This window comes from Anomaloglossus baeobatrachus, chromosome 2, assembly GCF_048569485.1.
Source record: "Anomaloglossus baeobatrachus isolate aAnoBae1 chromosome 2, aAnoBae1.hap1, whole genome shotgun sequence".
Taxonomy (NCBI): Eukaryota; Metazoa; Chordata; class Amphibia; order Anura; family Aromobatidae; genus Anomaloglossus; species Anomaloglossus baeobatrachus.
The window spans coordinates 330,269,418-330,282,224 of NC_134354.1; the positions used below are offsets into that span (position 1 = coordinate 330,269,418).

General features: G+C 45.5%; 1 protein-coding gene across 1 annotated transcript in view; it reads right to left on the minus strand.

Moving 5' to 3' along the window:
• The window catches only part of FGR (FGR proto-oncogene, Src family tyrosine kinase), an 895,442-nt gene that overhangs the window by 17,687 nt on the left and 864,948 nt on the right, over positions 1-12,807 (minus strand). Inside the window, exons 12-13 of the mRNA XM_075333908.1 lie at positions 4,549-4,702; positions 3,409-3,540 (exon numbers count right to left, since the gene is read on the minus strand). Coding sequence (XP_075190023.1) covers positions 3,409-3,540; positions 4,549-4,702 — 286 coding nt within the window. The remainder of the gene's footprint in view (positions 1-3,408; positions 3,541-4,548; positions 4,703-12,807) is intronic.

Consider the following 12,807-nt stretch of genomic DNA (forward strand, 5'->3'; position numbering starts at 1 on the left):
GTCAAGACCCAATTGAAGGCAACAGCTCAAACCGTGAAGGGAAATACAGTCACCTGTAAGGCTACAGTTCCCAGGGCCAGAGCCTGCGGGCAAAAGGGGCTCCCTCAACCTCCATCTAAGCTGGGGAGCGGGTTACCGGTGGGAAGCCATTGGAACCGTGAACATAACACAGGTGCAGGGAAAGGCAGTCACCGCCAACATACCGGGAGAACTACTTCAGCCGTCTGTGGGACCCGTCCATCCAGCCATTTGCTTTACCGGAGACTTTGCATTCATCATTGGCTGAGTGAGTACCAGTGTGCCGTGCGGCACCGCGCTATCCCCGCGACCCTGCACCTCACCAGGCCCCTTAACCCACCTGCCATCCCTCCCTCACCGGGCCCCGGGACAACCAACCCCCCTACCTACGGAGGGGAGAAACAACATCCAAGCTGCTCCCTGTCACCACTCTCGGGATCCCCGTCCAGAGCAGCGGTGGTGCCACAACCTCACCACAACTGTGGGTGGCGTCACGGACAATATCCCTAAACCAAACCACCCCCTTTCACTCACGGGCGAGGAGCGCCGCTCAAGCCACCGAGCAGCAGCAGCAGCAGCCGGACCCGAGCGGTGGGTGAGCGCAGCGTCCCCTCCCCACCCGCGACACCATGGGTTTTAGTACCACCTATATGTTGATGACACTCGGATTTACCTCTCTGGCCTAGATGTCATCTCTCTGCTGTCCAGAATCCTGGAGTGTCTATCAGCCATATTCTCCTTCTCCTCTCGCTTCCTAAAGCTCAATGTGGCCAAAACTGAACTAATCATCTTTCCCGCATCTCACCTATGTTCCCTACCTGATCTATCTATTACAATAAATAACATCACACTCTCCCCAGTACCCAAAGTCTGCTACCTCGGAGTAACACTCAATTCTGCCTTGTTCTTCATATCATACATCCAATCTCTCACCACCTCCTGCTGTCTCCAAGTCAAAAATATTTCCAGAATCTGTCCTTTCCTCAACTCCTAATCTACGAAAATGCTACTGCATTCCCTTATAATCTCCCGCCTCGATTACTGCAACATCCTCTTCTGTGGCCTCCCTGCTAACTCTGCTGCCTGACTGATCCACCTTATTCCTCGCTACTCCACCGCTTCTCCCCTATGCAGGTCCCTTCATTGGCTCCCAATTCTCCACTGTATCCAATTCAAACTACTAACACTGACCTACAAAGCCGTCCACAATCTGTCTTCTCTGTATAACTGCAAACTAATCTCCTGATATACTCCAACATGTAATCTCCAGTCTCCCCAAGATCTCCTTCTCTCCTCCACATTTATCCACTCCTTATGCAACTGCCTCCAAGACTTCTTTCGAGTATCTCCTGTCCTCTGGAATTTTCTTCCTCAACTTGTTAGATTATCTACTACACTTGCAAGCGTCAAACAGAACTTGAAAACCTATCTGTTAAAAAATGCCTACAGCCTCCAATGACCCCACTGCCTCTCCACCACTGAAGCTGCTGCCTCACCACCACCCCACCTACTGTCTCCTCCCCAATATCCTATAGAATGTAAATGTGACGCCCTGGGCAAGCCAGGGGTCACAGGTCATCACACCACCACACCCTACACCCCAGTTAGGCACATCAGCTAATCCAAAATCCTTGTTGCCTTCCTCCAGGGGCTGATGTTCATACCAGGGGGTGGGCCAGGCGGTTGGCTCCGCCCAACGAGGAGTTCACAGCCCTGGAGGCGGGAAGAACCAGGCGGTCAGCTCAGGGAAGAGCTTGAGAGAGGAGTCCAGCTAGGGACGGAAAGGAGTAAACAGTGGAGGGAGGAAAGTGAAGTGAAGTAGAAGTGAAGTGGTAGAGGAGCTTAGGAGAAAAGCTGAAGTAGAGAAAGAGTGACAGTAGTAAAGCCTGAAGCTGGTCCGGGTGTGTGCCCCGGACTGAGACAGCAAGGTCAGCAGACGGCGGTGATTGTCCGCAGGGGTGACTGCTCGGAAGTTCCTGGAAGGACCGCGGACGGGTGGTGACCCGGCGGTCTGGAGCAGTGTACAAAGGACAGTCAGCACCAGGGCAGGGGCCTCTCGGACCCCGGCAAGGCTAGGAGTCGCCATAATTTGCCAAATCCGTCAGTGAAGGGGACGGCTGTCTCCCAACAACCAAGTCCCGATTGAAGGCAACAGCCCAACCATTAAAGCAGAGACACCGCCACCGCCAGGGCACCAGTTTCTGAGGGCCAGCGCCTGCGGGCAAAGAGTAGAGCTCCTCCGGTCCAGCTTGAAGCCGGGGAGCGGGTTACCGGTGGGAACCCATCGCAACCATCAACAACATAGGTGCAGGACAAAGGGACATCACCGTCACCTACTGGGGAAAGCAAGTGCAGCCGTCCGTGGGAACCGTCTTTCCAGCCGTGTGTTTTACCGAGAACTGTGTCATCGTCTCAGGCTGAGTGAGTACCACAGTGCCGCAAGGCACAGCGCTGCCCCCGCGTCCCTGCGCCCACCAAGCCCTGCATCTCCCACCTCATCACTGGGCCCCGGGATCACCAACCCCTACCCACGGAGGGGCAACACAACAACTTGCTGCTTCACACCATCACTCCCGGGATCCCCACACCGAGCAGCGGTGGTGCTAACAAATCACCACAACCGTGGGTGGCGTCACGGACAATAGACTATATCCCAAAACCCAATCCCCTTTCACTCACGGGCGAGGAGCGCCGCTCGAGAACCCCCGGGATCCGGCCCACCACTCGAGCCACCACTGAGCAGCAGCAGCCGGACCCGAGCAGAGGGGTGAGTGCAGTGCTGACACCCTCCTCCCCGCCCGCGACATAAGCCCGCAAGGGCAGAGTCCTCTTCCCTCTGTACCAGTCTGTCTATTGTAACTTGTATATGTATTTTATATGTATTGCCTTCTCCTGTACAGCGCCATGGAATCAATGGTGTTCTATACATATTATTATTATTATGATTAACAATAATAATTCCCAAGAAACCATGTCAGAATTGTGTTTTTTCACAATTTCTCCCCATTTTGAATTTGTCACCATTTTACAGGACGCTATGTGGTAAAATGAAGTGTGTCATTCAAAAGTATATCTTATCCTACCAAAAAAAAGCCTTCATGTCTATCTGGACAAATAATAAAAAGTTATGGCTATGGAAAGAAGAAGTGGGAAAAATGAAAGCTCAAAAAACGAAAATTGGCCGCATCGCGAATGAGTTTAAAACAGGTAATTTTCTAGTGATTCATTCCCAAAGAATACTGTTTTTCCACATGGTTGAAAATATTGATATTTTGTAATAATGAATTTGTACAAGTACAAGTGCATATGAATGCGTGGTCTGAGTACAGCTGTGCGTTGTTATGGCACAGTCAGCTCCCCACATTCGGTTGCCTAGCAGATTTCTTGCACCTGGATACGGAATTCTTCCCTTCGTCACCAGCTCACACACTAGGATTCCAAATGACCAGACATCAGATTTAATTGTGAATCTTCCATACATTGCAGCCTCAGGAGCTGTCCATTTGATGGGAAACTTGGCACCTGTTATAATCATATAATGTAGATATAGTCATGAATGTTCAGGTGCTTGTGACATGAAGCAGAATTAACAATTGGCAAATGTGGCTTTTTAAAACAGCTATGATTTTTCTACCAACAATTGGTCATTTGACACAAAGTTTTACTTACATAGTACAGTATAGGTTATTATTAAAGAATAATGTGGAGGCTCTTCTGTATATCTTGCATATACCGTCTCAATGTATGTGTCATATCTTTTTTTGCCATCTGGATTCCTGCTTATCCTCTAATATACTTTCCCCTGATATACAGTACACCAGAGTCTTAGTATATCCTATGTGATTATTATAGTATAGTCTCAGTGTAACCTATGTGATGTATACAGCAGTCTCAGAATATCCTATAAAAAAAAAAAAAAAAGAAAAAGGAAGGCATAGCTTGCCGAAAACGTTCTGTGACACTGTCTGTATAATACCAATTTTCACTACGGACTATACTACAATTAAAAGATATTTGTTTGAACATAATTCTTTGGAGTGTGCCGGAGTTATTTTCTATTATTTCAGAATATCCTATGTCATGTATACAGTAGTCTCAGAGTATCCTATGTTATGTATACCGCAGTCTCAGTGTACCCTATGTGATGTAAGCAGCAGTCACGGTGTATTCTATGTAATGTTTACAGCAAAGGGTCTAAGGGGTAGTGTTTTTCCTTGTTGAGATTGTCAAAATGAGGTAAACAGACCTATAGCCTATGCACAGCTCTTCTGGGAATTGAAATGTGGAAATAGCATCTACAAAGAGGAATACTTTAATCGACACACACTGCCATGATTCCCCAAATTATGGTATACTCCTCTGCTACTTTTATAACTGGAGAGGAGAGCCCCATTAATTTAGCATTACCAACTGAGCCAGCAATTATTGAAAGGCAAAGAAATGTTAATTTATTTCCATACACTCTGGTTGATATCTGCTTTATAATACTATATTTTATAAAGTATATTTATATACTTTAAGGATAATTACCTTGTCGAGCTGTGTACTCATTGTCTTCGATGAGCCGAGCAAGACCAAAATCTGCTATCTTACAAATCAAGTTATTATCCACTAGAATATTGGCAGCTCTAAGATCACGATGAATATAGTTCATTCTTTCAATATATGCCATACCGGAAGCTACCTAAAAGAGTAGAGATGCGAGGTTCATATAAGTGTATATGAGTAACATTACTTCAATAAATGGCAAGTGTCAAAACATGCTGATAGATATTGCCAGGGGTTGTTGTGCAAGAGGTTTTTGGCCAGTGAACAAAAAACAGAAGATTGAGCTGAAGGGTTAAATCAATGAGGAAATGTATTAAAGTGGCAATGGTTCCGGACTCCCTGCAGATTTAAACTTGAAAACATGAGATACATATACAGAACAGAACTTTTATTTGGCTTAGGTGTATTAACAAGTAGTAAGTAAGTAAGCAAGTAAGCAAGCAAGTAAGCAAGCAAGCAAGCAAGCAACTGTATTAACAATTAGACCGGCGTTACATTCAAAATTAACAACTGATTTCAATACAAACTATCACCGAATGGTGCCCAATGTATACATTCCAAATACTGAGATCTAATCTGATTAACAATGGAATGAAACACAGATTAGGTTCATTTTTAATAAAGGAGTTAAAAATGTCTAAAAGTTGATGAAATTTGTGATTTCCGATACCTCAACTGAGAAGACCTCTTGTACTACATTGCCAGATACTTTTATCATTGCCTAAAAATCCGCTAATATTGTTTTATAATTATATTCTCATCTATGGGCAAGTTATTTTTGTACTTTTTTTTTCTTTACATATTTGCCATATCAAGTGTGTAGGGAAGTTCTTTGTCCTCTTGATAGATGTGTGCAGGTACAGAAGCTGTGTGCACATTACAGTGAATGCAGAAGTGTATTTCAATCAGGTTATGCATAACACCTCATTATCAAACAAGAATTACCTATGCTTTTACCGCTGAGCCGGCAAAAGGTATAGAAACGCAGCCCCATCAGGTTGCCATATTTCGGATGGCATTACCCAATAAAAGTACTGTTCTTGTGATTCCTGTTAGGGGTACAGTAAATACAACACTGGTGTATAACAATACTATCTGGAATATGGACAAATTATGGTTCCTTATTAAGCACCATGTTGCGGACTGGTTGTTTTGTAGCGCCCCTGAGGTCATCAGGGAGCTACAAGGTACTGCATCCCCACCAGGATGCATGCCTACCTCCCAGGAACCCGGAAGACCAGTGTAGGTAACAACACAAACATTCCAGATAATCCCTATTTTCCCCAAATCCCCCATCGAATGGTACCAGGCTAGGGTTGGACCAATGGATGGCCGCCTAGAGGTGGCGCCAATCCAGTACACTAGACAACCAGGTGGGAGAGGCAGACAGTGGACAGTCAGACAGTAGTTGGCAGGAGTCTGTGAAAGAGAAAGGAAGCGACCAGACGCACTGACAGGAGTGAAACAGTGACCTGAGGGCCCAGGCAGTTGGTTGCTGGTGGAGTACTCCTGGAACCACAGCACCGATGGACTACAGAATCCTAGGTCAGGCAAACGCTCCAAGCAGACCTCATAAAATCTGCACAGTGAGAGGACCATCAAGGACCTCACTGACCTTGAAGTTTGGGACATAGTAGCAACGGGAGAACCGGGGAACAGGACCAGAGACTCCGACCCCACAGGGTTCACGCTACCGTCATATGGACTGCCGTTAAGAGACTTCCAGGAGAGAACCCCCAGCCGCTCCAAGCCACGGGGACCCACCAACCAAAGAGAGGTACAGGGGAAAGAAGCCACCAGGTCACTAAATCGGCACTGTAACTAAGGGGACCTGCGGTGAATACCAGTCTTCCTTGGGTGACCAGTTTACATCTTGCCATGAGTAAAGGAACCAGTTACACTGCAACCCCTTGTGTGGCCTGTCTTCTTTCAACACCCATCTACATCACCTATCCTCTGGGGCCTGGCCCTGCTTGCGGAGGGTCTAACATCCAGGCTGTCACCAACACCAGCTCCAGTAGAGAAAACTGTGCAGCGGCGGCTCCATCCACATAGCCGCAAACCACAAGTGGCGTCACGTTAGAAACTTATTTAATTCCCTTGTAAATATACCCCTTTTTCAAAAATCACCCAGGGCACGGAACTGGGCAACGGCCACCAAGTGACATTCCCCAGTTATACACTGCCCGGGACCGAGTACCCCATAAACCTGGGCGACACATTTTTGTATAATCACAGTACCTACAATATATTTCACATCACAGCCATTTTTAATTTCTAGTAATACAGTAATGCCTTTATTTTCAAACGGATTTTTTGTAAATTGAATCTAATATGTGAGCCTAAAGATCAGCAATATAATTTAGTCTCAGTGAATTTCAGTTTCTTTGGACTAAGAAGCTCTCATTTCTGCATAAAGAATCCCAGGAGAATCATAACTGAGGTTAATCCAGATGCGGAAGTCCAACAGTCTGAATGTACGACAGCCTGGATCGACTGGCTAGCAACAGCGTAAAATGTTTCCTGGCTGTGTCCCTGAAACACTGTAATTAGCAGCCTGGTGGTTGTTAGCGTGAACAGGGACGCATGCTGCCAACGTAATGAACATCTGTATATTTTTGATGTCTTAAACTCTTGTCCTCAGTAAATTGATGAAGAGATTGTATATGGCCTAATGCTACAGCTAGTTTAAATATATAGAGAGATTGTGTTACCAATACCTTGACAAGATTGCTCTAAATAACCCTCACCAAACCCTGTGCCAGAAATAAGGCAGCTTGGCATAAAGTGTATCAGTTGTTGATGACTTTCACATCATAACAACCAGAACATATGAACAGAGTGACTGAACGTGACATGACCGTGAATTCTACAAATGCAGCGCCTAGCATTAGGAAATCATAAAAGCACAACAGTTGTAAGGGTATAACAAGGATATAAAAGAAGAGCTTAGATTTCTTCTGCAGAATTATTTTCTTCTTTTAAAATGGACTGTTGATTTCTGGGACTTTAAAAAAGGTTCTTAATGAAAAGAAAAAAAAAATAACTAAATAAAATTCCTTATTCCCTATTATCAAATCATGATACCTTTGTCTAATAAGCTATTCACTGTAGAATTAAAATGACCACTGTCTTGTAGAGATGAGCGATGTTCGAGGTTCGCCAATTTCATGTTCGAGTGATTTTGGGGGGTGTTCGAGTCGTTCGACGAACTCGAGCCTTTTGCTAAAAGTTCAACAGTTTGAGTTACGTTCGAGAACGGTTCGAGCACCAAAAGCGTGGCTTTTCACAGTAAGTATGTGCGCACCTTTCGTATCTGCATGCGTCCTGCGTCCCCAGCACAATCCCTCTATCTTTCCTACTCACCGATCATGGGCATCTCGCTGCACGGCTGCTACAAATCTCCAGCGGCATTTCCTCTTTTGAACATGGCTGCTGCTTCATTATTCAATTAGTTATTCCATGCTTTCCACGCCCACCGGCGCCCATGATTGGTTGCCGTCAGACACGCCCCCACGATGAGTGACAGCTGTCTCACTGCAACCAATCACAGCCGCTGGTGGGCGGGTCTATATTGTGCAGTAAAAAAAAAAAATGCGGTCCCCCCATATTTGATACCAGCCAGGATAAAGCCACACGGCTGGAGGCTGGTATTGTCAGGATGGGGAGCGCCACACTATGGGGAGCCCACCACCCTAACAATATCAGCTAGCAGCCGCCCGAAATTGCCACATCCATTAGATGCGACAGTCCCGGGACTCCACCCAGCTCATTCCTAAATTGCCCTGGTACGGTGGCAATCGGGGTAATAAGAGGTTAATCATGATAAGCGTCTCCCTGAGACACCTTCCATGATCAACCTGAAAGTGAAAGTAAGGAAACACACACAGCGAAAGAATCCTTTATTTGGAATAAAAGACAAAAACACCCTCATTTACCTTTTTATTAATCCCAAAACAACAATCCAGGTCCGAAGTAATCCACACGACACTGTCAGCTCTGCTACATGAAGATGACAGGGAGCGATGTGTGTTCTCTCCAGCAGCACCTGAAGTGAGCCGTGCTGTCACCAGACTTCAGTCTGCAATGCAGAAGTCAAGATAACCAAATCTGCCTATGTTTCTCAATAGAGCCAGTGGCTCAATGGATAGAGCTCTCGCCTAAGAAGCAGTACTTCACGAGTTCGCGTCCCGGCCGTCCTGGTAAAAAAATTAATTTATTTTTAATTTTAAATTATAATTATTATTTATAATTATAATTTAATTATGCACTGAGGGGAGGAGCCGGACATCAGCTGTGAGCCGCGGGACACACCTCTAAAATCGGAGCAATTCATGGAATGAGGCTGCACTGCTCTCTCCTCTCTCTCTCTCTTCTCTCTCTTGTTCTCTCTCTCTTTTTCTCACTTTCTCTCTCTCCCTTTCTTTTTCTCTCTTTCTCTCTCTCTCTCTCTCTTTCTCTCTCTTTCTCTCTCTGTTTCTTTCTCTTCTCTCTCTCCCTCTCTTTCTTCTCTCTCTCTTTTCTCTCTCTCTTTACTCTATCTTCTCTCTCTTCTTTCTCTCTCTCTGTCTCAGACCTGGCGATGATCAGCTGATGCGGTCACCTGACGGAATCAGCTGACACTATAAGTCGAGCGGTGAGGCCGGCTTTTTACCGCCCGGCTGGCTAAACTATCAGCTGATGCTGTCGGACAGGAGTCTGCACAGAAGTGTGTAGTTTTTTGGGGTTTTTTTGCACGAGCTGATAGTATAAAAGCTGTTTATACAATCAGCTGCTGTGTCATGTGATTCATGCCCTTGAACCTGACACATCATCTGATCGCTTTGCCTTCCAGCAAACCAATCAGATGATATTGGATCCAGATTGGACGGCGCGGGACCCTTGACCCAGGATTACTGCAGAGGGGTGTTCTTTATTTCAATAAAGATGGAGTCACTAATTGTGTTGTGTTTTATTTCTAATAAAAATATTTTTCTGTGTGTTGTGTTTTTTTTTATCTGTACTAGAAATTCATGGTGGCCATGTCTAATATTGGCGTGACACCATGAATTTCGGGCTTAGGGCCAGTTGATAATATATAGCTAGCCCTAACCCCATTATTACCCAGCGAGCCACCCGTCACCAGGGCAGCTCGAAGAGTTGGCTACAGCACTAGATATCGCTTCTATGAAAGCACCATTTTCTGGGGCGGCTGCGGACTGCAATTCGTAGCAGGGGTGCCCAGAAAGCTTGGGCACCCTGAGCTGCGGATTCCAATCCCCAGGTGCCTAGTTGTACCTGGCTGGACACAAAAATTGGGCGAAGCCCACGTCATTTTTTTTTTTTAATTATTTCATGAAATTCATGAAATAATTAAAAAAAAAGGGCTTCCCTATATTTTTGGTTCCCAGCTGGGTACAAATAGGCAGCTGGGAGTTGGGGGCAGCCCGTAGCTGCCTGCTGTACCTGGCTAGCATACAAAAACATTGCGAAGCCCACGTAATTTTTTTGGGGGGCAAAAAACTCCTGCATACAGTCCTGGATGGAGTATGCTGAGCCTTGTAGTTCTGCAGCTGCTGTCTGTCTGTATGGAGGAGAGCAGACAGCAGCATGCTCCATTCATTAGTGTAAGCAGGAGAGCAGACAGCAGCTGCAGAACAATAAGGCTCAGCATGCTCTATTCACTAGTGTATGTAGGAGAGCAGACATCAGCTGCAGAACGACAAGGCTCAGCATGCTCCTTTCACTAGTGTATGCAGGAGAGCAGACCGCAGCTGCAGAACTACAAGGCTCAGCATACTCCATCCAGGACTGTATGCTGGAATTTTTTGCCCCCCAAACAAAACGTGAGCTTATTTTTGTATGCTAGCCCAGTACAGCAGGCAGGTACGGCGCCTCCAACCCCCAGCTGCCTATTTGTACCTGGCTGAAAACTAAAAATATAGGGAAGCCCTTTTTTTAATTATTTCATGAATTTCATGAAATAATTTAAAAAAAAAAATCAACATAAGCTTCGCCCCATTTTTGTGTCCAGCCAGGTACAACTAGGCAGCTGGGGATTGGAATCCGCAGCACAGGTTGGACTGAGGTTTCTGGGCCCCTCTGCTGCGAATTGCAGTTTGCAGCCGCCCCAGAAAATGGCGCTTTCATAGAAGCGCCATCATCTGGCGCTGTATCCAACTCTTCCAGCAGCCCTGAAGCCGGGTGGCTTGCTGGGTAATAATGAGTTAATACTAGCTTTGTTTTACTAGCTAGTATTAAGCCAGAGATTCTTAATGTCAGGCAAGTTTGACCCGGCTATTAAGAATCTCCAATAAAGGGTTAAAAAAAAAGACACCACACAGAGAAAAAATACTTTAATAGAAATAAATACACAGACACATTAGAGACTCCATGTTTATTATTATTAATAAATATATATTATTAATATAAATAAATATTTATTACTCCCTGTCAGCCCTCCACGATCCTGCTCTTCTGTCTTCTTTCTCCTTCAACCCATGCAGCTCTGCTACATCAGACAGCACTGCATGGGAGGAAGACGCTGCTGCTCCCCGTGCAGTCTATTCCCTCAGTGAGTGAGCAGCAGCTGCGTGCTGTAAGCGGTGACGTCTCCGCTGACAGGCGGGTTACCATAGCAACGGTGCTCCGATCACGTGATTCCCGATGCCGCTATTTACAGGCTGTAACAGCTAGTCCCTGCATGTGGGCTGACTCTGTAAAGAGCGCACGCATGCAGGAACAGGGAGTCGACCATGTGCCAGATCATTTCACTGGTACACGGACATGCTGGAATGATCACCGCGTACCGGAGAGATGCACTGACAGGACCTAGCAATGACGTCTAGCCATGTGACCAGTCTGTAGCCAATGAGATAATAGACACGTGACTGGTCACATGCTAATTTGACATCACAATAGGTCCTATCATCAGTGCTGGTTACCGGGAGGACGCAGCGATTATCGGAAGGAAAAGCGGCGGGAGACAGAGTGCAGGACGTGTCGCGGGGACCTGTAAGTGTTATGGCAATGTTTATTAACTGTATGTGTACATGTATAATGTGTTTTTATGTGTTTGTGTTTGCCTCCCATTGTTTTCAATGGGGTTCGAGAGGTTCATCGAACGCTTTGTCGAACGTTCGTTGAACGGGGCTTCCGTTCGACGAACTGAACCGAACTCGAGCCTTCAGAGGTTCGCAGATCTCTACTGTCTTGTAACACTGATAGAAATCTATCCTAGAATGGTAGGACAGGTAACAGTGGCCATATATACAGTGCCTTGCGAAAGTATTCGGCCTCCTTGAATTTTTCAACCTTTTTCCACATTTCAAGCTTCAAACATAAAAGATAAAAAAATTTATTTTTATGGTGAAGAATCAACATGTGGGACACAATTGTGAAGTTGAACAAAATGTATTGCTTATTTTAAATTTTTTGTAAAAAATAAAAAACTGAAAAGTGGGGCATGCAATATTATTCGGACCCTTTACTTTTAGTGCAGCAAACATTGAGGATCTCTGAATGATTCAATGTTGTCCTAAATGACTCATGATGATAAATATAATCCACCTGTGTGTAATCACGCCTCCATATAAATGCACCAGCTCTGTGATAGTCTCAGTGTTCTGTTTAAAGCGCAGATAGCATAATGAAGACCAAGGAACACAACAGGCAGGTCCGTGATACTGTTGTGGAGAAGTTTAAAGCCGGATTTGGGTGCAAAAAGATTTCCAAAACTTTATACATCCCAAAAAGCACTGTGCAAGCGATAATATTAAAATGGAAGGAGTATCCTACCACTGAGAATCTACCAAGACCCGGCCGTCCCTCAAAAATTTCATGTCAAACAAGGAGAAGACTGGTCAGAGAAGCCAAGAGGCCCATGATCACTCTGGATGAACTGCAGAGATCTACAGCTGAGGTGGGAGAGTCTGTCCATAGGACAACAATCAGTCGTACACTGCACAAATCTGGCCTTTATGGAAGAGTGGCAAAATGAAAACCATTTCTCAAAGATATCCATAAAAATTATCGTTTAAAGTTTGCCACAAGCCACCTGGGAGACACACCAAACATGTGGAAGAAGGTGCTCTAGTCAGATGAAACCAAAATCGAACTTTTTGGGCACAATGCCAAATGATATGCTTGGCATAAAAGCAACACAGCTCATCACCCTAGAGACACACCATCCCCACTGTCAAACATGGTGGTGGCAGCATCATAGTTTGGCCTTCTTTGCTTCAGCAGGGACAAGGAAGTTGA